The sequence below is a fragment of the Marmota monax genome, unplaced genomic scaffold (genome assembly GCF_021218885.2).
Source record: "Marmota monax isolate L192 unplaced genomic scaffold, Marmota_monax_Labrador192_F-V1.1 WCK01_AAM20220418_F8-fsc00321, whole genome shotgun sequence".
Taxonomy (NCBI): Eukaryota; Metazoa; Chordata; class Mammalia; order Rodentia; family Sciuridae; genus Marmota; species Marmota monax.
Window position 1 is genome coordinate 831,652 of NW_026694856.1, and position 26,783 is coordinate 858,434.

The 26,783-nt window shown below is 38.1% G+C and overlaps 1 protein-coding gene across 1 annotated transcript in view; it reads right to left on the reverse strand.

Annotated features, from left to right (window-relative positions):
- Positions 1-11,422: 11,422 nt before the first annotated feature.
- The window catches only part of Col1a2 (collagen type I alpha 2 chain), a 35,177-nt gene continuing 19,816 nt past the window's right edge, over positions 11,423-26,783 (reverse strand). Inside the window, exons 30-52 of the mRNA XM_046426378.2 lie at positions 26,577-26,621; positions 25,365-25,463; positions 24,063-24,170; positions 23,335-23,388; positions 22,429-22,482; positions 21,679-21,732; positions 21,521-21,574; positions 21,317-21,424; positions 20,891-20,944; positions 19,907-19,960; positions 18,756-18,917; positions 17,650-17,757; positions 16,887-16,994; positions 16,463-16,516; positions 16,273-16,380; positions 16,083-16,136; positions 15,554-15,661; positions 15,011-15,064; positions 14,780-14,887; positions 14,207-14,465; positions 13,593-13,777; positions 12,712-12,954; positions 11,423-11,916 (exon numbers count right to left, since the gene is read on the reverse strand). Coding sequence (XP_046282334.1) covers positions 11,770-11,916; positions 12,712-12,954; positions 13,593-13,777; positions 14,207-14,465; positions 14,780-14,887; positions 15,011-15,064; positions 15,554-15,661; positions 16,083-16,136; positions 16,273-16,380; positions 16,463-16,516; positions 16,887-16,994; positions 17,650-17,757; positions 18,756-18,917; positions 19,907-19,960; positions 20,891-20,944; positions 21,317-21,424; positions 21,521-21,574; positions 21,679-21,732; positions 22,429-22,482; positions 23,335-23,388; positions 24,063-24,170; positions 25,365-25,463; positions 26,577-26,621 — 2,382 coding nt within the window. The 3' untranslated portion in view covers positions 11,423-11,769. The remainder of the gene's footprint in view (positions 11,917-12,711; positions 12,955-13,592; positions 13,778-14,206; positions 14,466-14,779; positions 14,888-15,010; positions 15,065-15,553; positions 15,662-16,082; positions 16,137-16,272; positions 16,381-16,462; positions 16,517-16,886; positions 16,995-17,649; positions 17,758-18,755; positions 18,918-19,906; positions 19,961-20,890; positions 20,945-21,316; positions 21,425-21,520; positions 21,575-21,678; positions 21,733-22,428; positions 22,483-23,334; positions 23,389-24,062; positions 24,171-25,364; positions 25,464-26,576; positions 26,622-26,783) is intronic.

Here is a 26,783-nt window from a genome sequence, read left to right on the forward strand (position 1 = left end):
TTCACAATAACCAATTAGGGAGTGCCTTCAAAGGAAGCAGAGGCAATAAAACATGAATTGTTTAATACTACCTTTTGGTGTTATTTTGCAGATTTCTGGCCGTGTCACCTGTTCAGAGGGTCAGATTGGCACTTAGTCATGTGAGCTTGTTCAAAGAGTATATTTGCTGGGACATTTTGAGAGCTGCAGTGTTCTAGTTCTTTCTGTTAGATCTGTGCTACAAATAGCCATGGCATTTCCCAAACTTAGAAGACTTCTGTGATCTATGTGCTTGTTCTTCAGACCTGCACAGCTCTCCTTCCAAGTTTAGGTTCCTTGGACAGCTGCTCTGGAGGACAGCTCTGTGCTGTTCTGATGTGAGCAGTGGAGGGAAAATTAGTCTCAGACCTTTATGATCAACTGTGTATACAGACTCTCCTTGTTCAAAAGTCTTTTGAAAAATCAATGATTCATTTCCAAAGAGACATTCCTAAGTGTTGAATAAATAATCGGTCAAAAGTATAAATATTTTAAGGCTTTGCATAGGTATTGATATATTCTTCTCTGGAAATTTTATACCAAGTCATTCACATAATAACTGGATATGACAGCAATCTTTTGGCAAAACCCTTGTCAACACTAGTTTAAAAAGAAGCATAACCAAAAATGCAGTGAGTTTTTACTCTATTTCTTTATTTGCCAAAGGAGTTAAACAATTTTATTTTATTTTTTATTTTTTGCATCTGAACAGCCTTTAGTCCTTCATTTTCTTTGTTCCCCCACATCCCAGAATTTTCCTTTCAATGGTTGTCTGAGAACTCTTTGTATTTTAATCTTTATCTAAAGATACTGCTCAAACCATGTGAATTCAGATCCCTATTTTTGAGGAGAAAGATACAACAGGAAGAGGGTGACAAAGGAACAGGGGCAGCTGACATTCAAATACAAAGTATTTGTGTTAAGTGAAGTTTCCATTTTCTCCAGAACATTGTGGCTTTTGTGACAGCTCATAAGAGGGATGTTACTTATGGCCTTTCCTACTCTCACCTCCTTTAAAAATGGCCCCACCCATGGTGGTTCATGCTGAGGTGGCCACGTTTTCATACCAAGTGACTCTCAGGATGGGATGTCTACTCAAAGGTCACAGTTCATCGGCTACCTAGGGATTTACAAACTGTGCCAGAAAGCTTTTGCACAGGAATTAGGAGGAAAGAAGAAAAATAAGAGATTACCAATTAATAGCAGGTCTGAAAGAAGAAACATGCCGAAATTGAAGGAAGCAGATTAGTGGTGGAACTTGGAGAGGGAAGCACCTCAAATTCCTGCTGCAGAGATTGCTGAAGCCACCTGAAATAGAGAGCTGGCCAGGTTACAGCTCTAGTTTCAGCAGGCCATTTATCTTTCCTGTTCTGTATTTCTCTACGTACGTCCCTGTCACTTGAGCTTCCTTAAATGGATCTCTGTTATTTCTGGTTAAATGAACCTAAAGAAACAGGACGATTCTAAGGCAAAGTACTTAGGATACAGATTTAAAACTATCCTAGTCACTATAACTCTATACACACCCCAGCAGAGTCATTTTATAGTTAGCTCTTTCCTTTAACAATGGTTGGACATAGAATCTTTGGGTATAGTTATTGCGTGAGGTGGTAGAGGTACACAGGTGAATCAGACAATCTCCAGGAGCATACAGCGCAATCACACATTTCTACATAGCGTGGCCGTTCATTACTGCAGATTGTCAGATTAATGGTGACCAGCTAGTTGCTAGGCAACTCGAAGGACAGGAATACAGAACGGATGCAGCTCCATTCTGATATGAATTCTTCTTTGAAAGGTTTGTCAAGAACTGTGAAGGATCTGAAATTTTCTCTACTTTAAAGCTAAGATGTTAGCCTGCCACAGATTAATAGATGCTGGCCCAGGACATGTGAATTCTGGGTCACAGAGACAAAGGACTTCATTACAAGGCAAGGAACATAAGCTTTATGTTTGTTTTAGGCTCCCTTGCCCCCAAGTCCCATGGGGGTAATGCAAAGCAACCCAAGTGGATGTGTCACAGTTGAGTAACACTGAGCAGAGGGAAACCAAATCTTTTCCAATGTGCTGCAAGCGAACCTGCCTGACATTTGCCCTGCAGAAAGACATTATCTTTATTATACTGGACAGTAACTTGCCCTCTGCTCTGGAGGGAAACACTATCTCTGTCTTCCAAGGTTGCTCACTATCATTATACAAACATCCTTGAACGGAGAGTCCAGAACAAATGTTGTCAGTTCCTCTGCTTGCAAGAAATGAAGAAAATGCCAAACACCCATGGAGAATGACTTCCCAACCATGTTCTTTCTCTGGGTGCATTTTGAAATTATTTGAAAATTTAGTTCTTATTTCTGATTACTTGAGGCAACTGCTGATCTAAGACTGTTTTGTATTCCTCCATTTTTTTTCCATATCCTGTTTAAAAAAGATACATTTTTTAAAAATATATTTTGTTTTTATTTCTTTATTTAAGAAATAAAAAGCAGGAAAGATACATGGCCTGCTGAAAATGGAGTTGTAACCTGGCCAGCTCTCTATTTAAAAAAATAAAAAGATTTTTGCTTTATTTAACAGAAATTAACTTTCTCTAACTTAAAGGAAAGTTAGTCAAAGGATGATGATGATGATGATGATGATGATGATGATGATTTCATTATTCAAAGAACATCTAAGAACCCAGAGCTGTTTGGGATCTCACCTGCAGAAATTCATGACAGTGCAGTCATTTACATGCCTTAACACAGTGGATCCATCATTCCCTGCTATTCTCCACTCCAAGTTTTAGATTCTCTGAAGAGAGGAGCTGAGTGGGCCAGCTCTTCCTCTAGCTCTTCAATTATGCCCAGGAGGGAAGGGTCACGAATGTCTGGAGGATCTAGTGCATCTTGGCTGTTCCCCTGGAGGAGAGAGATGGTTTCTTGGGAGCTTGGAGGCCTTCCCAATTGCTTTCTATTATATCTAGATTCATTTTGATTTATTTTGTATTGCTCATAAGAGAAACACAGTTATTATTTTGAACATTACTTTATTTCTTTTCTTAAATCAATTAGGCACAGATTCATTTTGTATGTCATTTTCTTGGCCATCTTCTGCCATTTTCCATTTTTTTTTTGGAGTCATTTTGTGAACTGATCTTAGCCAATTTAGTGATTCAAGAGTTTTTGGTAACTGTAAGTAGCCTCTGGGGGTGGAAAAAAGATAGGATTATATGTTTTGTTTTTGTTAATCTTGCTACTGGGTGTCATGCTACAAGTAGAGAAAGACTTATCCCAAATTGTGTTACTGTTATATATCAGCTAGCCAAGTATCTTCAAGACAATCATTTCAACAATGAAAAATTATTTTAAACATTTTAATGCTTAATTAGTATACCTTCTGCTGTAGATTTCAGTGATGGTACCTGAAATGCCAGAGCAGCCACCTCTGAAGCTGTAGGTTTTCCTAATTGTGGCATTTCCAAGGTTACTTAATCAGCCCTGGAGTTTGGACTAATGTTACCTTATTGCCCACATGTACATACATAAGACCTCCTGAGGAAGCATTTTTAAAGTAAATGACTAGACAGATAATATAATAGGCCAGAAGTTAGGCATTTAGTCATGCACTCATGCTAATTTCCATACTCCTTTGTAATTAACATTCCTCCTGACTGGATTAATTGGGTTTGCAATAAGTAATCACATTTGTAATACTGCAACTGTTCCCAAATTAATTGCTCACGTGTTCAATGAGCCATTACATGTTCTCTTTTAAAGCTGCTTAGAGAGCCCACAATTTGAGAGCTATGGTCCTAAACATTTTGGGGAGAGTGACACGGAATAGCCCAAGAATGTGATGACAATGATAAACTGGTGGTTCCCAAACTTTGAGAGTATGTGAGAATCATCTTGGATGTCTGATTGAAAATGCAGATATGTTGGCTGTACACTCAGCAAGTGTGGTTTGGTGGATATCAGGTAGGGTCTGGAAAATCTTTGAGATATGCTTTACACTGGCTTCCTAGAAAATGGTATATATGTCCATATTTCCAACTTTGTCAGTGATTTGAAAGGAGGGCTTCAGAACTGTGTGGCTTCTGTCTAGCATGGGTAAAGTTTTTCTTAAGACATATGGCAAATTACAATTGCCGAAGGAGTATTAAAAAATATCTCAGACCAATTAAATCATAATATGAGTGGTATAGTGGTGGTATGGGGTGACTAAACCATCTGCATTTTTTTTTCTTTCCAACCTGGAATGAAGACTACAGAAATCCCCCCCCCGCCCCCAATATATGCATTTATTTTACTAAATTAGACTCATGTGGCAGATACCTCACATAAGTGAGAATAAAAAGATATCAAGTAACCCTATAAATCTTGCAAATACACAGTTTAATTTGTGTATTGGTGAGAAAGCATGTCATTTTTGGCATTGATTTGTCTTTCTTCTTCAAAGGTTCAAAGGATTTAGTGAACTTTTACTGTGTTTGATAGATAGCCTTTCCCAGTTTGAGAGAAGAAAAGCAAGGCTCTTTTTATAATTTACAGTGGCCAGTTGACTGTTTATTGTGATAGTTTAGTTGAAGAAAGTCTAAAAAATTGTGGAGCTTAAAATTGACTGTAAGTTCACTATATTTTAACAGCATGCTGAGTAGTAACTTAAAGAAAATATTCTTTATGAATAATTTGTTATATGGGCAATTTTCTAGATGGTATCTGAGGATTTTTTTTATTCCTTTGATTAGGAACAAATCTTATGATGAGCAAAGTAGTAGATGAAATTTTAATTTAGTTACATTGACAAAGTTTTCAAAATTATTTCAGACTTCTGTGTTATAAGGGAAAGTAGATATATAATCAGCAATAGAAAAACCATGTTGGAAATACTATAATCAAAACTTCTTCTATGTGTCTTTGAAGTGGATCCATTATAATATTACTCATATAGACGCTCAGAGAACTGGCAATAATAGGTGATTTAGTGATGTTTAAAGCCCTTGAGTAAATTCATATAGGCCAAGAAATTTCTCCGAGGACATGAATTTAATAATTATGATTATTTCTTGTGCTTATAACTCTTGAGTTAGAATTTTCACTGCCAGAGACAAAGTTTCAGAAAATCAAATTGTACAAATGAAGTGTCAGAAGTTTGGCAGATTCAAAATGTATGAGTTATAGTCCATTTGTGTAGAAGAACCAGTTCCAAGTAAGCAAAGGGGACATTTCTAACCTCAGGAACTCTTTTTTTTTTCTCCAAAATTGTATATATTTAATAGCCTATGACAGTGACCAATTAAGTGCAATCCATTATTTTTGCCAGCAACTTTATTTATCTTTTTTACTGTGAAGATAGGATTGTCAGTTTATTTTTGTAAAACATTGAAATGATTTTCACACTTTTAATAAAAGGTGAGGCCTTCTTCATTAGGTTGTGGAGGAGGCCTTACCAAAACCATGAGAGTTTGCAAGTCTGTTGGAATCTCTCTGTGGTAGGAGAAGGTGAAGTATAGCTGAATTATTGAATTTCAAATGTGCTAGTAATGCTAAGTCACTATTGCTGGAGAAGATAGTATCTGTGAAGTTGAAGGCTTTTAGGAAGAAACCAGCCTTGTGAGGACAACTATAGTAATAGTGCTCATGGTGCCTGCTACTGTTCCTATCTCTCATCTTTACAGTCCCAGCTTTAGTGATGATACCACTATTCCCATTTTACAGATGAAGAAATTGTTAGATTTCTTCAAGATTAAAATTAAGATAGCTCTGTGTTGTGAACCCTTATTCTTTTGTCACATCCTTTTGCCTTTGTTCTAAACAGTCTCTGAAACGTGCCCACCCACTCTTTGCTGAAATCCTCAAGGGTAGCTGGCTCCCTGAATCTTGAGACATTTGTAGAGTTAGCCCCACTCACGCCAAAAGCCACTCTCTGTGGGACTTAGGTCTGCCTCTTGGTGACTTCCACTTGCCAGTTCCAAGGAAGAGATATTGAAACAGATCAACGAAGGCAATTAAAGAGAGGGCACTGAGTGCCTGAGACAGACCACCACGGAAGCTGGAGAGAAGGCTGTGTGTCTGCGACAGGAAATAGGCACAGAAAGCAGCTCTGTTTTCTCTGGAATTTTCATTCTCCAGTGATGTTTGCTTACGGCAGTGAAAGGACCAGGGTGTTCTATTATCCAACCAGCAGGGGGAGCAGTGCACTTGAAGTGACATCTGCAGGGGAGAAGCCATCCATCCACTGGGCGGAGTAGGTATGAGCAGGTGCTTTTATCCTTCCTGGCATAATATATTCTATCGCCATATAATTATTTCTGTTCTTTTTTCTCCCGTTCAGTTTATGGTTAATTAAGCCATGGGTACCAAGAGCAATACTACACTAGAAAGAAATGTTCACTTTGATGGTAAAATGCATTTTGTGTTTATGAATTTTTGTATACATGGTGAAATTGAAGTTTTAAGTTTATCTTTTAGATTCCAGTAGGATTCCTAATTCTGGCCCAAATTATTCTTATACCTTGGACTCAGAATAATATGTTTTCTTAGGAGCAGCCAGATGAGGAGACTTGGTTCTATGAAGAGATTTGGAGGTCCCTGGAAAACACATTTTATGGTGCCAAGAAGTACACTTATTTCTAGGCTAAACTCTATCACTAATTTTTTAAAAAATTAAATTAAATAACTTAGGCAAACTTATATTTTGCCTAAAAGAAATAGCTCATTAGTTGACCTCCATTATTTAATTTGTTTGATTTTGAAGTGCGTTTTATGGGCTGGGCCTGTAATCCCAGAGACTTACAAATTCAAAGCCAGCCTCTGTGACTTACTGAGGCCCTAGTCAACTTAATGAGACCCTGTCTCAAAATTAGAAAATAAAAATTACTGGGGATGTTGCTCAGTGGTTAAGCACCCCTATGTTTAGTACCTGGTACAAACAAACAAACAAATAAACAAAAACCAAACCAAACCAAAACAAAACAAAAAACCAAAAAAACAAGAGCTCCTATGGGCAGGTGCATTTTGTTGCTAAGTGTAAATCTGAGCCTTATGGTACCTATTGAACCTGGTAAGACACAGGATATAAAGCTTACAACAAGGAAGTAGAAGAATTAAAGGAAACATTTTATTTTAATTTGAGCTGGTTAGTTCTCTTGTGTCTTAAGAGAAGCCACATATTTTATCTAAGATGCCCAAGAAGAGATATGAAGACCATAGTTCAAAAAGTCCAAATTTTAATAAAGTGAAAAATATTTTTTGAGTCATAGATCCCATGGGAATATTTGAAGAAAGTTGTGGATATTATTCTAAGAAAAATGCACGTACATATAAAATTTTACATGCTATTTGAGGAGTTCATTGATTGACCCTTCTGAAGCCCATCATAAATCCTTGTTCAGAGCAATAGTCTAAAATGGCAGATGGGGGGGTGGGAGTGCAAAATTATCCACAGAGATATGGACTTTACTATTCATATTTATTTTCTGTAGAAGTTTTATATTGTACATAATATATTAGGACCATAGTACATGTATAACATTTATATGTAGATAGATAAACAAAATTAGTTGTAAGAGCTCAAATTTTTATTGATAGGGAGGCACAACTCAAAATGGACAGACTATCAATTTAGAGAGTAGTGCTAATCAAATTTAAATTCTAGATTCCCTTCTCTCTAAATTGGTGGGCTGGTGATAATAAATCAAGAGCTTACTGCTGGTGACTGAGCATTTGGGACCTAATGATAACAAGTAACATTGCCTGTATTTTACTCCATGCTTTTGCACAGGCCACATTTGTCCCCTCCCTAGCTGTTCGGCAAGATAGGCAGAGTCCCTATGCTAATTGAGATCTCTGAGGGCAGGGATGTTAATCCGATCCTCAAATAAGAGACTTTCCCAAGGGCCCTTGATTTGTCAACGGTGGAGCCAGTGCTGCTGCCTATGGCCCGCTTGCTGCAGTTATTGGTGCTCCCTGAGGATACAGAGTTGTTGAATCCCTTGCTGATCCAGGCCCAGGGCTAGGAAACATATTTTAGCTATATGATCAGAGGACCAGGAAGCTGAGCTAACAATTCAGCATTAGCTCTCTCCTGTTGGTACTGTAATACCAACATATTTCAAAATAGATAGAGGGCTCTGGAAGGGTTTAGATACATCTATGTACAAAGAAGATTTACAAGGGGTTATTAAATGGGAGTTCTGAGGCTGGCTTCACGAGAAGTGCCAACCACTCTTTCTCCCGAATTTCCCTTGGTGCCACTGTCAAAGGCAAAGTGCTCATCTAGATGGATTGTTGTTCTGACCCAGAATGACATTTCCAACTTTTCTTATCTATAATCCAATTTCTGAACTTCCTTTTCAGTGATATTAAGTGGAATAGCATAAAAAAGTCTCTTGGCATTAAAGATAATAAATGTGTTCAGCATTGTTCAGGTGTCTTTGCTCTTTGCCAGTGCATTAGGTGTATTGATTTTAGAATTTTAAATGACCCTTTTTACCAGACTTGATTAATATCCCCTCCCCACAACTTGGCTACCCGATTCTTCCCTCTATCGTGTGAAATCTTCTTCCTTTCACACTCACACAAGTGAGAGGTGGCTGACCTTCTCTCAGTCAAAGATCAGGAAAAGTCATGAGAAGTATCCCTTAGGCCTGGTGATTAGCTTCAGAGGGGAGACTGATTATGGAAGAGTCAAGTCTTCAGGACATTTCTCTATTTCCACTGTTTTGAACCCACACCCTGGGAACACTCAAGGTAGACCACTTGACTTGGAAAGTACCACACTGTTTTAACATGTGGCTTCCACAGAAGAAGCAGTTAGCCACACAGAGGGCTTGAAGGTGAAATGAGATCTCTAGCAAGAGGGGCCAGTTCAATTTAAATATTACTGTATTACATGAGACTAAGGTTAATTTCCTGAGAGTCCCTCTAATGAATTAATAGTGGCCTCTGTCATCCTCAGAGGACGCGTTGTTTAAAATTCTATTCACACATTAGTTTATTCTGATTTGCAACCGAACTGAGAACTCTAAGGATGCTGCTGCCTGCTATGGCTTTGTGCAGCTACCGGTGTCTTCCAGGGTGTTTGGTGCTTGGCTGATGACACTCAGGTGGGGCTTTTCCTTCCCTTTCAGGAACTAGGCGTATGGGAAGTTGGCCACCCTTTTTCCCTGGAGATAATCATTCTTCCACGGACATTGTTTTTATTTGTTGACTACTAATTTCATTTCATACCATTTTGAGTTAATTTGTTGTAAATGATACAAGTAATAAAATCACATTATAGCAAATTTAGAAAACTTAGGCCTAGAAATCATTCCTAACGTTCCTCCACTAGAGCACCAACTCACAGCATTTTTTAAAATGCACGTTTTAATATATTTCTATGACAGTGACACTGAACTTGGAAATTACATTTTAAAGACTGGCCATTTCAAAAAGCAGTTTTTCTTCTGTTCAATCATCTTCCTAAATGTCATTAGGATACCCCAAATTTATTTATCCTAATGTTATCTATTAGATAACCATAAAGTACATTTCAGCATGTTATCCATTAAAAATACCCTTATTTATTTGACATTTTCTGTTCACACTGATGAATGATTTAAATATTAAGAGACTGTTGGCTTGGAAATTTGCTGATTCAGATTCATTTTATCAAAGGTTGTTATTATTATTTCAGTAGCGTTTGACCTGTAGTTGGTATTTAATACATGGTGTTTTCTTTTTTTCCCTTGCACTATAAGCCTGAGGACATAGCTTATATTTCATTCAGAGATTTCTGTTTTATTATATAAATTTGCCCTGCCTATTCCAATTGCTCATTTGTAGGGGCTAATAACATTCTGATTCCAGGGTCTAGTTTTCTCTGTGTTGCTGATGTAGAACATTAGAGCCAAGCAGGACTATGGAGATAACCTAATCTGGTGTTCCCTCAATTGGTGCACTTTGGAATTTCCCATGGTGCTTATGAATACCGATTCCTTATGAAATCTGATTTTGGTGGATGAAAATTGTGCATCTGCATTTTAACAACACCTCAGTGTTCTGATCTGGTGGTAGAAGGACCATAGTTTTAGGTTAGCATTTGGTTAGCAGACCTTGATAACTTTTTAGAGCTAATGTTAGATTTTCCTCATGTTCAGTCTTTTGCTTTAAAAACTAATTGAATCTTGAGATGACTTATAACAGGAGGCAAATATTACAATCACAATTATGTTCTGCAACAGGAAATAAGTTCTAAATGAATCTTAACATTTTACTTGACACATTACTATGTTTAAGTGTATTAAAGATGTCATTGAAAGGTGCAGGGGAGGAAAATGAACTTGATTTGGCAGGTAGGTGTTCATGGTACTATTATCCACAACTGTCTATGCTGATTGACAGCACACACATTACCTCTTAACAGGCATTGTACTCAGTTGCATCAGATTTAAGTGTATGGCATTTTTACTGAATATTTGAAACTGTTTTAGTTAATAATATTAATTGTGCATAGACCAGCTTTCAGCCATTTTCAGTTGCAAAGTGCTTAATGGATAATAAACCAAAAGTTTTTATTGACCTTTGCTTATAGTAAACTTAGGTTGACGATGCTGTGCTGCTTAAGCTTTACATATTCTGAGCAGGGCTAATGTTTAATAAAGCAGAGAAGGACTCCCCTCCATATTATAGATAAGAAACTGAAACACAGGGCTCAGAAGCTCCAATCACTCAGCCACAAGGAGCAGAGTCAGAATTAAAGCTCAGATCTCCCGGTCCTTGTGTTCTGCTCTTAACACCCGATTACACTGCCCTTTTTTGCACAATTTCTATCTAATGAGAGGCACTTAGTCTAATGGCTGGTAGAGATGCATATTTACATTGCAAAGAGCATCGAAGCAAGGAATTTTACTCAATATATTCTTTTGGAAAACCAAACATGCTTTATTTCATTTTTCACAATTTATTTAAACATCTCACATATACAAAATAGGTACAATTTAATTTTTTCTGCTTGTCTAAGAAACAAGGCTTCTTTGGAACCATGGAAGAGAATGAAAATGAGACTGGCAAAGACCAAATGCTGAATCTAAGAAGAGGGCGATTTTGGGCAAATGATGTGCATACCTTTAGTTGGGGACGAGATGAAACATACGGATGCTAAGTCAAATTAAAAAAAAAAACCCACACAATACAACTCAATACAGAGGAGTATTTCTTCTCAGATTCTTCTAGCACCATCAACATTCTTCAAGTATCTGAAATACTATTAGTTAGCACCTTTGTATTATGAACAAAAACAAGTACCTCAGTTCATGTCTGTTTAGGTCAGCACCCGATGAGGTGGATCGCACTCACAGGAAAGCATTTTGAGGTAGTTTAAACCTTTGGAAGTTCGGGTTTTAAACTTCCCTCTGTGGAAGATATTCAGAAGCCACAAGTGGTGCGAATGTTCACGATTTTTATTTTTCAATTTTTATTTTAGTTTTCTTACAAAGGTTGACATTTTCCACAATAGGTGTAAGAGTGTTGGAAAAAAAAACAAAAACAAAAACAAAACTCCAGATCTTTTGGGGAGGGGGAGAGGGAGTGGGAGTTAATTAAATCTTATTGCACAATGCTCTGATCAATCCTTCTTCTCTTTTGCCCACAATTTAAGAAAGGAGTTGTGCAGAAGAAATGGAAGGATTCAGCTTTCAGTTAAAAAAGAAGAAAAAGAAGAAATGGTAAAGAAAAAGTGTTTTTTTCCCCCAAAATTTCTTTTTTGATTTTTAATTTAGGTTGAGTTCATTTATTTGAAACAGACTGGGCCAACGTCCACACCAATTTCTTGGTCAGCGCCACCGATGTCCAAAGGTGCAATATCAAGGAAGGGCAAGCGAGAGGGCTTGTTTGTTTTGTATTCAATGATCGTCTTTCCCCATTCATTTGTCTTTTTCTGTTAAAAAAAAAAAAAGAAGGAAAGAGATATGTAAAGTAGGATTATTCTTGCATTGGATAACATCCTCACTTTAGGTTTTAAAAGAAGCACGTTTTGACTTGTTTATAGCATTCTGATGATTTTGTTCCAGATCAACAAACTCGTCTCTGAGAGTGTAGTGTCAAGCATTTCTTTACGGAGAGGTTCTGCCCAGCCTAAATTTTGATGCATTTAAATCTAGTCCAAGAGGCTTATTTCTACAATGTAATTTTCAAAATTGGGATGTGTGTGTGTGTGTGTGTGTGTGTGTATTTGGGAAGAGGGAGTTGGGTAGGTATGTAGTACTGCCATGAATGAAGTCTAAATTTTATCCTAATTGTAACATATTGTAGGGAATATGTTACACATTTTCTTTTTTATAAAGAAAAATCATCTAACGAAAAAAATTAAATATAGGCCATACTAAGAAGTAAAATCAAAATACAACATGACTGCAAATTTTAAAATTATAGGCTCTGTAAATCTCAAAAAATTTAAATTCTTGGCATACATTGTAATATAAGAATTAAGCTAAAGGAAAAACAACTAATGCATATACACAGTAGTTATTTCAGTACTTCAGAGTACTTCTGAAGGCAGTTATCTGATAAGAATTCTCTGGATTTATCCATCTGAATTTAAGTAAATATCTTTATGAAAAAGAGTGAATAAGTTAGGTTTGTCATTCATCTGTTCATCTAATGATCTAAGCTAGAACTTCCCCAACCCCACTTCGCCAAACAAATACTATTCCCACATTTTACTATTACTTACAGAGCAGCCATCTACAAGAACTGTGTAAGTGAACCTGCTGTTGCCATCGGCAACAAATTCAACATCATTGGAGCCTTGCAGAAGGATAGCCTTATCCAGGCTGCCAGTCTCCCCATCCATGTATGCAATGCTGTTCTTGCAGTGGTAGGTGATGTTCTGAGAGGCATGGTTGGCCAGCAGGCGCATGAAGGCAAGTTGAGTAGCCATTTCCTTGGAGGTCACTCCTTCTACATTGTATTCGAACTGCAGAGGATAAAATGGGAATCCCAGTTAAGTGGAGAACTCAGATTCTAAAAGTAAAATTAAAACAACAACAACAACGAACCAAACCAGTCTGGTAAAAGGAGTAATGGACTTATATCCAAGTCTTAGGAAGAAAGTACTTTTTAAGGAAACTCAGTTCACTTGTCTTTGAAGCATATGGTGGACATAAGATCTACTAGGCTAAGGTGAGATTATTTAATAATGGCACCTGTTTTAGGTAAGCATTAATGTGCACATAGCAATGAGATAGAGATTCAGATGTAAACTTTTTCCTATAATATATCTCTAATATGTGGAAATCTAAAAGGGATTCAATAAAGTTGGTGAAAAATTTGATTAAAAATTCAGGAAAACTGCTTTTGTTCTGAAAGCACATATGCATAGCTATTTGCTGGCCAGCATACCTTCACATTAAATGACATTGGCCTGCTTCTCCAATGATTATCAACTAAGTCAAATTTGGACAAAAACTTGGAATTACGTGTTTGATCCATTCAACCCATCTTTCACAGTCAAGGACAGAATTGGTAAGATATAGAAACACAGACAAGTAAAACACAAACAATCTTAAGAAAATAACATTTTATAGAGTGAGGAGTGTTTGTAGGACACCTCACCTGGCTACCACCATTGATAATTTCTGCTAACCAGACGTGCTTCTTGGCCTTGGTGCTCCTGTACCAGTTCTTGGCTGGGATATGTTCAGGTTGGGCCTTGATGCAGGTTTCACCAGTAGAGAAATCACAGTATACTTTGATAGCATCCATAGTGCATCCTTGGTTTGGGTCAATCCAGTAGTAACCTTTTCAGAAAACAAGACCCAGATGATTAACCTTCTTACTGAGTAGAACATAGATTCTAATAATAATTAGTCAAAAATACTGATTTTCATAAGTAACATTTTTTTTTATGGTACTGTGATATTATCTGTTCCACATTTATCAGGAAGAAAGAGGTGGCTATGTTTCGGACTAGATAGTTCCTTCTCATATCTCCTCCATGCAAAATCAGAGCAGGATATTTACCCATGGGAAGGTCAAAAATCTATGTTAAGGGAAGTCTGAGGATGCTCACTAATTGGGAGAAGAAAATGACGCTTCATAAATTGGCTAAAATTTCACATACTGTGAGTTCTATACCAAAACATTTTCATTTGAGATATCAGTGGGAATTGAGTTTGATGAGCTCAACCTGTTAGAACAGTCAGTGTGGCTGGAACATTTTGACCTACCGCTGCTCCACTCTGGGTGGCTGAGTCTTAAGTCTCGGCATGTGCGAGCTGGGTTCTTCCTAGAGCCTTCAGGAGTAAGAAGAGTCTCAATCTGGTTGTTGAGGGACTTTAGGGTGGCATCCACTTCATAATCCTTGGGTCTGAGAGAAGGCGATGAGCGAGGCTGGTCAGCCCTGTAGAAGTCTCCTTCATAACCAAAGTCGTAACCACCACCGCTTACACCAGGAGGCCCAGGAGGCCCAGGGGGACCGGGAGGGCCCTGTGAGGGTAGAAGTGAGAAAGGAAAAGCTTTGAATGCAGCTGCAGTGAGAGAGACATCCATGCCTGCAGATTTTCAATGGAGCTTCATACAAAAGCAACAAGGAATCAAGTTAAAGTAAATAACTTGTTCCGGGGCACACTTATAGGCATGGGCTTACAAATCTCATTGCATATAGACCATATTCAGATACCTTAGAAAATATATTGAAGTGGGGCTACTTCAATGTGTTGTCAAAACTGCCTTGGTTTACTCTGAAGAAAATTTTCCTCTAGTCAGTGATGTTCTTTCTCATTTCACCAAATCATACTTACAGCAGGTCCTTGGCTACCCTGAGATCCTCGAACACCAGCAGGTCCGACACTACCAGGATGTCCAGAGCGACCATCTTTGCCAACAGGGCCAGAAGGACCAGCAGGACCCTAAAGAAGAAGGAAAACAAGTGCATGTGAATGAGCAAATCCACACCAGGCAGATGTGGCCTGGGCCTTACTGCCCTTGTTAGCCTCAATTTCAGAGATGACCTATCTCTTGGATGCACCTACCCTGGGGCCAGCAGGACCGACGGGGCCAGGAGAACCTTGATCACCATGTTGACCCTTGAAAGAGAGAACAACAACAACAGAAAAATCACACTTTCAGAACACATGTCAATAGATAGATTTTCTCCCCCCCTAAATTGAATAGAAAACTTTAGTTTCAATGGACTCTGGACTGAGAAAATTGAAAATGTAAAGTGGGGCTCTTTTCTCCCATTATGTCTATTACATTCAATTATTTTTTTTTCCACGAGCTATTTCAACAGTGCAATATTAGTCATTCCTCTAATTATATTTATTTTAAGTGGGGTTGAAGGACATTGTTGCCAGGAGATTTTAATATATGTATTTTTCTATCTCCCTTAACCCTCACCTTTTCGTCTGGGGATGAAACAGCATCATCACTGACAGACATGGAATTAGCCAGAGTGGGAAATGGGCACGAGGCAGGATGTTTTAGAACAATAGCAGTGAAAATGCGGAGGAGGTCCTTCTGAGCTCAAGGCCTTTGAGGTCAGTGTACATGTGGAATGGCCACGTTTTACTTACAGCGAGACCTGGAAGACCCTGTAATCCATTGTGTCCCTTTATGCCAGGAAGACCTCTGGGCCCTTTATCACCAGGCTCTCCCTTGTCACCTCGAACGCCTTGTGGGCCCTGTAAGAAAAGAGAACAACAGAGAAGACTTTTAGCTTTTTAAAAATGATGCTCACTTTTCTATAAATTCTGTTTACCCTGTTTGTGAAGGTAACTTGAGACATGCAAAGGTCTAGATAGGTTCTCAATTCTTCTGATAATCTCTGCTTTAGTTGAGCTGTGGGTAAAAGGGCTAGATGCTTATGATTATGTAATACAAATAAGCAGAAAAGCCTTCAAATAGACCAAGCTATCTGAATCAAATCTTTTTTTATAGAGTAAAATATTTTTTTTAAAATTTGAAGTCTAGCCTATATATATTATCTAACTTCTGAATAGATAATGTATAGTTATAGATAATATATAACAGATATAGATAATAGATAATTTGGATGGATTCTCCCTAAGGGTTAATTTGTATAAAATCTCACTGTGTACGTACACTAGGACCTCTTGGACCAACAGCACCAACAGGACCAACAGAACCAGCAGGACCCTGTAAATTGGAAAAAAGAAACAAGTCATCAGCTAAGCCCAAGATCCTTCTCTCATGCTCCTGCTCTCTCCCACTGTGGAGAAGACGAGAGGAGTCCTGAGGATGATAGCATTAAGGGAATGGTATTTAGACTTACAGGTTCACCACGGTTTCCATGTTTGCCAGCGGGACCCACAGTGCCATGAGGACCAGGTGCACCTGCAGCACCAGCAGGACCAATGTTGCCAGGGTAACCGCGCTCTCCCTACCAAAGGCAAAATGAAACTTACCATCAATCTGTATTTTCATCACTTTCAAGTTAGAGAAAAATGAAAACATGTACTGACCTTGTGTCCAGGTTGACCATCGCGACCTGGAGGACCATCATTTCCAGGATTGCCCTGTGAAGACACCATGCAAATTAATGCTCTTGATGAGGCTCTGTGGCCTACTAGCCCCTTCATCTTCCAACCCCTTCAAGGGAACTTATTTCAGACTGTTAAAAGGATAGGGTCTTCCAAGCTAGGTTTTCTTGGAGATATTTTTAATATTTAAGCCCCAAATGTAAAGTGTGATAGTTAAAGACCCATTCTGCAGCCCAAGAAACTGTTCATATCTTTCAGTCCTGAGAGGTCATTACATGTAGATGTTATGGAGAAACAGATCATCTAGTTCAGAAACTTGGAACAAGAGAACTTTAGCTCAGCACATGAAGTTCCACACAATGAAATCCTTCTCAGTATTATTTTACAAACCAAGTGTTGTACTCACATCACGACCAGCTTCACCAGGAGCACCATTGACTCCAGGACTGCCCACTGCACCAGGGGGACCACGGGCCCCAGGAGGGCCTGCAATGCCCAGAGGACCAGGTTCACCCTAAAGAAGATAAAGCAACATTTCTCTCATTAGATGAAATGCTAACCTCACTCTCCAAAAACAACCTTCAGGAGATTCTAGTTTGAAAAGAAAAGGCAAACTGGACTGAAAAACATCAGGAGGTGTCATTAGTGTTGTGCTTGCCTGCCTTCTATACACTCAGAAGGTCAGTATTGAGTAGTTATAGAATTTTTCTCTGTATAAAGCGAACCTAGTTGCATCCAATATCCCAAATGAAATAAATTCAGATAGTTGATAAGAGTTTATGGAGATGAGATGATTTCTGGTTGCTGTCACATATAAGGTTAAATGGGATGATTCAGAATTTCCAGAATTTCATTCTTCCTGCATGATAAATGATGCCAGCATTTCATATTGCAGAGGAGTAAATGCAATTAGAGCTTATATAGTTCTTAAGCGTGTAGAAAGAACAAAAATCATTCTGCATAATGTTAAGCTGTGTCTTTATAGTGTGTGTCTAAGTAAGGTGGTATTAAAGCTTCTTAGATAAGTGACATGTGATCTGTATAAAGAAAATGCCATGAATAAAAATCTTAAGTGGAGTTATTCAGTGATCAATCTGTCACATTTGAAGTGGCAGCTTTTAAAATCTTTTATTATGTTAATGAGAATCAGAGTGGTGTCAAACACTCACCAAAGCACCAGCAATACCTGGCAGACCACGTTCGCCCCTAGAGCCAGGGAGACCCAGAATACCAGGAGCACCAAGAAGACCCTGAGGACCTGGGGTGCCAGGAGGTCCCTAAGCAAGAGAAAAAATACTGAGTATTACTGGTAAGACCCTGGTTGATAATACAGTTTAGTTTGAGGATTATGAAAATGAGTTTACAAAAAGGTTTATGTCCTAATAGTGGGATGTATCCTTGATATCTTTTCTCTAGTGATGACAGTGAGCTTATATCTTGGCATGTATATATTTTTTTGTACCCAATTCCTCCTTAAGATCAATGGTACAACATTTAACAATATGTAGTTGAAATTAATGAGGCCATTTGCAAGGGGGATAGAGTTTTCACACACTCCATGCAGGGAAGCAAATCTTAACTTTGGTCTCTAAGGTCTAATAAAGGCACTTTTCCACTTTTATTTTTTTTAAAGAAAACTTTACTGAAAAAAAAAATTTTGGGGGGAGTGGTACTGGGGATGGAAGTGAGGGGCACTCAACCATTGAACCAATCCCTAGCCCTATTTTGTATTTTATTTAGAGACAGGGTCTCACTGAGTTTCTTAGTGCCTTGCTTTTGCTGAGGCTGGCTTTGAACTCTCTATCCTCCTGCCTCAGCCTCCCCAGCATCTGGGATTACATGTGTGTGCCACTGTGCCTGGCAACTTTACTGAAATTTAAAACACATAAAGTACTTTCAAAGCAGCAATCATACTGGATGATGCATGTTTGAGAAATCAGTAGCTTACTGTATTGATGAATGTCCAGTAGGATGGCCACAGCAATGGAATTCTCTTACTTCTATCAACTTAGGTGCTCTCGACAAACAGCTTTAAGGGCTGTCGTGATAAAGAGTGAGTTCCCTCCTTTGCTGCGATTCCTGTTATGTGCTTTCTGAGTATCTGCTGAAGCCTCGGCACCTTAATGTGTGCTGGACAGATTTCCTGGCTCAACTGAGCTCTACGCGAGAGCTTGCAATGCTCATCAACAAACATATGCCAAATTGAGGATTTGCATAGGGGCTTTATTTTAGTTCAACAACAGGCAATAAGAAAAAGGAGTTTGAAATTACTTACAGCAGTACCAGGCTCTCCAGAGGGACCCTTTTCACCAGTGAAGCCAGGTGGGCCAGATGCACCTGTTTCTCCAGTTCGGCCAACGGGACCTTGGTCACCACGAGGACCTCTAAGCCCTTCTTTACCAGCAGCACCAGGGGGACCAGGAGGGCCAGTGATACCCTGTAGGCAAATTTACAAGGTTATTTACTTTCTGTTGAGTATAATGGACCTGGAAGAGAGCCACCGATGTTTCACATACCAAGACACAAGTAGTGAGAGGAAGCAAAACTACCCTGGCTAGTTTGGATTTAGAGTTTTTAACAACCTCATAGAAAGAAGCAACTTATGTTATACATTTCCTGAGGCTATGACATAGCAAATAATCGAGGCAGAGTTAGTGTCAAACTTCTGTGAGGAAACATAACGTCATGCCACCAAGACCCTGGCATATTAGAATCAGAACCACGCGAAGTTATGAAAGTTAATTTCAAGTGAATGGGACTTTGGGTTTTGGAAGATTCTGCCCATTTCTTTTTGAAGAAAGCCAATACTGACATTTTGTTCATAACTTAGGAACCACATATGCTCTCAACTAGGTTTAATTAAATGCCTACAGGGAATGAAGATTTTTCTGTTATGAACCTGTAAAAGGATTCCAAGAAATCAACATCTTTGCTATTTCCACCCCCCCGAAACCTCAACCAGAAGACTTAATCCTTGGTAATTAATTAAATTCTCTTGAGTCCTGACAGGAGAGTCTGAATCAGAATTAAATTAGAGGCCAAACCACCTTTAAATTTAGGAACAATTATACCTTAACAACGGAGGCAGAATGTTAGCCATAAAGGGTAATTAGATATAGAAATATATGATATGTGACTAAAACCATACTGTTTCTTTATTTTTAACAGAGATCATGCCCTCAAAATGAGATTGGTGTTTGCATGAGTAAAAGCCTCTTAAATTGATATTATAAAATATAATTTGTGATGGTTTTGCCTTAATGGTTGAGAAAAACTGATTTTTACATCAGGAAAGTAATAGCAAATATTAGCGATATGTTTTTATAGAGAGTTGCTCACTACTTTTAAGTTGCTCGCTAGTTTCTTATCAGAGGCCAGATTTTTTGGCTAGTGTAAATGAAGACATATTTGGAGTGATTTACTTACAGAGGGTCCAGGGGGACCAGTTCGTCCAGCAGCACCAGGGAAACCAGTCATACCCTAAGAATGAAGCACATTAAAATTCCAGTCAAACTAACTCTAAAAATTTGGATGAGAGGAATTTCTCCTGTGGAAAATCCTGATGGGACTAGGGATGGACCAAAGAGTAAGTAGTAGGCTGTTTCCTATAGGTATTATTCAACCAGGACTCTGAAGACCCTCCTCCCCACCTATTCCTTATCAACATGCCACCAGTTACTGTGCCCATGTTTTGCATTAAGGTTTTGACTGTTCTTTTTGAAATACTCACACTTAACTCATGGTTGTAAGAGCAAGAATATAAGACACTATGTCACTGTTACACATTAATGTTGTATACATTAGTGACTATCTTAACTATCTGACTAAGAGAATGGGAACAAAATAACTAAAGGAGAAATGTTATTTATAGAGGGTGTGTGTAGAAAGAATAAATGACGTAAGGCACTATACACAGCCACCCACTCCCACTACTCAGTCAGTAGAATCCATTTCTGGGGAGCTCTGTGTCTCTAGAAAGTCAAACTGGCAACACTAGATACAAAGGGTAAGGACTAGGACAGGTAGGAAAAGGGATAAATCAAAAACTACTCTGTGGGTTGTGTTGAAAATAATAAATTAAAGACATATCATTTCATTAAAAAAAAAAAAAGGATAAAGAACACCAGATAACTATTTTATCCACTTCACAGTTAAACCACTAGGGGTCAACCTTGGGTATTACCTCAAGTGAGGTGGTAGAAACATATCCTGCATTGAGCCTCAGCTGGGATTAACATCCAGAGTGGCTGACCTTACCTTCAATATCAGAATTGCTCTGATTAGAATGAACTTGAATCTCAAGAATCTTCTAGTGAGAGTTTAAATTAACTAAAGACTTCAAAACTTTCAAGTTATTCCTAATAGAATCTGAAGAAAGAAGAGTGATCAGAGTCCATTGTAGATACTTACAGGGGGTCCTCCATCACCACGACCTCCAGCAGGACCAGGGGGACCATTTGGACCCTAAATGCAAACAGAAAGATGAAGTCAAACTACAAAAGACATGATTCTTATACATGTTACTCTTTTTCCACAAGGATCATTCCCATATCCATTAGAAGAAAATCCATAAATGAAAAATTATTATCTGTGTCATATAAAATAAATATTCTTACTTAAATATTACCACCCTGTGGATTATTGAAGAATATAAATAAGATGATACTAGCAAAACTTTAATGTTAATCGGTGTGCAAAGGTTAACTTTAAAAAAAAAATCATCTTCTTTCTGGTATATTCCCTAGTATACAGTAGGTACTTGGTTGACGTGTGTTGAATTATAAATCTCATGGGTAACTATACAGGCTGTGTTGACCACCAGTGAATTCAACTTACAGATGGGCCAGCAGCTCCAACGGGGCCGGTGGGACCAACAACACCATTTTCACCCTTAGGTCCTTTGGTTCCTCTCTCTCCTTTAGCACCAGGTTGACCGGCGGCACCCTGTTGGAAAGGATCTGTTATAGCTCTGGTATTCTGATTCACTCTGCTTCCCAACCTGGTATGGTGTTAGATCAATCTTCATTATGTGATACTCACAGCAGGACCAGCAAATCCATTGGGACCAGCAGGACCAACTTCACCACGTTCACCCTAGATGGAAGAAGGGATTTTAAAATGCCTTAGCAATCCTAAATTCATGAATGTTTAAAAGTTGTGAGGTATGAGAGTCCAAATTATCCAGATTTTTTACTTACAGGGCTACCCCGAGGACCAGCTGGGCCAGCAGGACCAGCAGCACCAGCTTCACCCTGTAATGGAACAAATGATGAATCTGCTAATGTGCCTAATGCAGGTGCTCCAAGAGGCGGGAAGGACGAAGAACAGCAGTAGACAAGGCTGTTTTCAGATTTCTTGGAAGAGATAACTAATGTACATATCACAGAGGAAAATGAAGTGGATTCTTACTTTACTTAATGCTGTATTCATTTTAAGGGTTGAAGTGGTATTGGTTGTTCTCTTGCAAAAACACTATAAATCAGAACCCACAATACCAGGAGGAGGACATTTTAATTTTTAGATGGGCACAGAGCTGATCTATTTGCTGCACTCTTTGCAATACAATAAATAAGGTCTATTTTAAGTGGACTGCTTGATGTGAAATGGGCACACTATGTATTTTATTGATTTTTTACAATTGAAGGCTTTGAGAAGGCTTAGTGCATTAGGATATTGTTAATGGGCAACAGGGAAAGTCTGTAAAACAAATGATAGGGATTAAAGTATAGATCAGATAGCTGGCACATCTATAGGATGGGAAAGAGAACTTTAAACACAGAGCATTTGTTTCCTGCTGCCCTATCACAACAGCTAGGTTTTTAAATAAGTAGGCTTTATACCAAGCCATAAAAATGAATTGCTGGGGCTCTTTGGGACTGGGGCAGGCAGGAAATTTTAGATAGTGCTATCAGCTCATAGAGATACACTTAGTGAAAATGCAAGCTCACCCGGTCACCTGTAGCTCCAGCAGGACCAGGGGCACCTACAGCACCAGGAGCACCCTAGTAACAAAAGGAAACATGTCTTATTAATTAATAACACTCCACACCTTCAAAAGTGAACTGCTAGGCCTATGTAGAGACTGAGCACTGTTACTGCACATTCTGGTTGGACATCAAGAAATCTTGGATCCATTTCAGTTCTAATTATTAAGACTATGAGAAGCCACTTTCAGGACAACAGAACTCCAGTAATAAAAGCTATGAAAATGTGTAAATCGAGGACAGGCTAAGAATTTGGGAGATCTGAATTCTGCTCTTATAAAATTCCTTGGAGATCAGTAAATTGACTAGCCTTGTTTGGAAATGTCAGAACTCTATGGTTCAAAGGAAAGAATGGGCTACAGAAAGTCATCTCTGAGGGAGAGGTGAAAGAAAGAACCAAGGCCGACTGTGGCCTGCAAGTGTCATGATGCTGATACCCTAGGTAGGGTAATTATGCTTTTATGTATTTTCTTTGGCATCTCTATGGCATTAACAGCTGATCTTTATGGCTGCTCTTAGACAAAGTCTCAGGGAAGACATAATGAGTAACTGCAGGACCTTGTTAAGAGTTCTGGCTTTTTAAATGTAAAGGCATTTACATTTGTTATTTTTTAAAGCCTGATTATCACTTCAAATACTTGTTTAATGTTCTATTAAACCCAGAGCTTTTTATCTGTAGGTGGTATATTTAATATTAGGGAAGTTAGAAAATTCCAGATGTGATTTCCAAAGGAGTATGTCCTGTTGAATTTTTCGTTTGGAACATGAAAAATGACATTATTAGTGGTGGATCCAGGAAGGAATGCAATACTATCTTACTAAACTTGCTATTTTTGGAAACTTTCTCAATTCAAATAAAATTCAACTTACACGAGCACCATCTCTGCCAGGGTTACCAATTTCACCTCTGAGGCCAGGTTCACCCTGAAAGTATAAAGCAAGAGCAACTTTTTATTTTCTGAACACATTTTTGAATCAAAATTAATCTGAAGTGATTTTATAGAAGACTCTATAATACCGTTCATCATTTAAGATATTTAGTACATTTCTCAATTCCCTACCCTTCCATAGGATGTTGAACAAGGAAAGAAATTTTAAAAATAATAATAATTCAAGATCCATTCCAGATTATTGTCAAACATTTCCCCCCTAATTTCCATATACCCTTCTGACGCATAATCAAGCAAGGTACAAATTCATGTGGACAGAATTGTAAGACAACATCACAATGGGCTGCAGGGCCTGATCACTCTTACGGCATAACTAATGCAGCAGCACGGTTGACAGCTGTTCAATAGAGCTTCTTCCCATTAATTAGGGCAGGATGAGGCATTATTGTTAGTGGCATTAAAATGAGCCTCATGTATTACTCAACACCATCTGTTTGCGTGAAATTCCATGGTAGTGAGGAATTTTGCCAGATTAGTGAGTTTAGAAATGCGTAGGTGCTAGGTGGCAGAGGGAAATGTACATAGATAGATATCAAAATGCTACCAGACCACCTGCCAAGAACTGTAAAAAAAACTGGGCATCCTTGTGAGGTCCCTTTGCCAGGGTTCATCAATAGTATGTCTTAAGGGCCAACACTGAGAAGATACCTTTTCTCCCTTGCCTCCAGGTATTCCAGCAGCACCCCTCTCTCCTGGGAGTCCACCAGGACCAGATGCACCAGCAGTGCCTGGAGCACCAACCACACCGGGTTCACCCTTGAATCAAACACATGCGAAATCAATTATTTCAATGGCAAAAGGAAAAAAAAAAAAGAAGAAATAAACTCTTGAAGAATTCCAATTTAAACATTTAATAGGTAGCATTCTTGCTTGCTTAGAGACACAAAGGAGGGCCATTGAAAGAAGGAGAATATAACAGGGAGATGCTATCAATGACACAATGACTAAAGAAAAGAGAGTAGTGGGAGTGGGTGGCTGTGATTCTTCTATAACCTGCTTCCAATCCTCTTAAGGAAGACTGGCCTGGAGAAGGAGATGATGGGGACAATGGGAAGCAGAGAGTGAAAAACGTTTGTCCATAAACCTTTTTCAAGGATAAGTCTCTTAACCCAGGGGGGAAACATGGAAAGAGACCTTATCAACTGGGGAGATATTTGTGTTTTAGTTTTCTTAAAAGAGGAGACTATAGATTCCATTTTGAATGAACCTTCACAATTTCATGTACTTAAAACTATTGACTAGCTTCTGAGATGAATAAGTCCCTATAAAAGGATCATCTAACACAACTCTATTTCCTTTCTTATTTCTTCTCTTCCTCTTACCTTGTTTTCATTTATTCCCTATAATATCCTTCCACATACTAAAATAACCTTCTGCAACGACTCTACACATTTTCTGCCTTGAAGGTAAGAATCAGAAGTTAATACGAGTTGCCTTCTTCTTACTGTGGTTCAAGTAATCTGTTTTCCAAACGTGTATAACTCCATCCACTTTAAAATCTGAGCTACAGATTCTACTTTAAAACACAAGCTTTCAAATTTATTTTTTTTTGGGGGGTGAGGGTGAATATAGTATCCAGTTAATGTTCATTATTATAAACTCTCATTGTTAAAATTTAACTTTTAAAAATTTTAATTCAAGGGTGGGATATTGAAAGGATAAAGTTTGTTTTCTGAAAATAATGTCCCCATATATAGGATGGTTCTTGTTTCAAACAAAGCATAAACAATGTAATGAGAAAAAGGTAAAACCACACTAATTCATTACTGTTTGAGGCCTCCCTGCCTCAGTTTTCTTTTGGAATAATTTAGGTCCCCTGGACTGCTTACTAAGGTGGAAATCATCACAGAATTGGAAATAAATAAAAATATGAAAATTTTTCCTTTTCTTATAAAGAGTGTATTTATTATTGGGTATAATGCCAAAAAAGTATAAAACCCAAAGTTTTACCTTGTTTCCATCAGGCCCTGGGGGTCCAGAAGGACCTCGGCTTCCAATGGGACCAGCAGGACCAACAGCCCCACTCTCACCTGGGGGACCACGTTCCCCCTGTAAAGCAGAAATTAGGAGATGTCACTTTCAGAGATACCATGTTAAACCCATAGTCTGCACTTGTTCTGCCATCTTTCAGCAAATTAAAAATTCTTTTGTTTCTAATTTCTTCATTTGTAAAATGATGAGATGGGATGAGATGATCTATAAAGTCTCAATTGGTTCTAATGTTCTGGGATTATGATTCTAAAATGTGTTACTTCTAAAGTATAATACCCAACCTTTGGAATTTATTTCCTTTTTTTGCATCTGTGATAAATCCATAGATAAAAATAGATGTTGATTACACATAGCAGTCAAAGGAAAATATTGTGGCATTAGAGGGGAATAGCAATGTCAGATATAGATAAAGATTATATCTCTGCCCCCTTTTTTCAACCTCTTGCAATAATGATGTAACAGTTATAATATTCAACTCCTCAGTTGTGTGTATATTTGTATCTATCAATTTACTATATATGTAGTATCTCTCAACTCACATCTAAATATCACTATAATGTGGCATTCTGTGACGCAGAATATTTATCACCTAGGTTAACACTGCAACAGTATCAAAAGACTTTGTTATAACTTGCTTTTATTATACTATGGACTTTTAAAATACTAACTCTGGGCTTCCTAGGTCTATGATCACCAGCAACATAATGGGATACTTCAGTGGCAGATGAATCATTCCAGTTATGTTAATATCCACAAACTATGTCTTTATTTTATTTTCTGTATAAATTAGACGTATACAATCAGCTTTAGACTGTGAATATCAACAAACATTGCAAAAACTGAATTTAGATCTTAGTAAGTTATTAATTTCCCTTGGGTTAAGTTGAGCCACTGTCATGAATGTCTCACACTTGTCTGTATAAATCACTGACTACAATACTTGCATTAGTTCATTTATGTTTCTTACAACCATGTAGTTATTGAATAGGAAATTTGAGTAACTAAACAGAAAAGTCAACTATCAACTTAGAAATCTACTGATCTCTATGGATAACATTTGATAATAAAAGAGGTGTGCAAGAAAGGTCATCAGTGGCTTTAGGAGAAAGTGTGCCTTCTTTTAAAAACACATTGCCAGAAATTGTTGAAAGTTAATTAAATAACACTTACTCTTGGACCAGCAGGACCAGGGAGACCAAATTCACCAGGGATACCCTAGGCAAAATCCAAGAATAAGTCAAACATGAAGTGTATAGGTGATTTCTAAATTCACTTATGATTATGATATTTGAAAGGTTCTGAAAAAGTGAAATAAAGCTGAGTGGGCTCTACCTATAAAAAGCCTAAGTATAGAGGGTAATGCAATACATACAACAG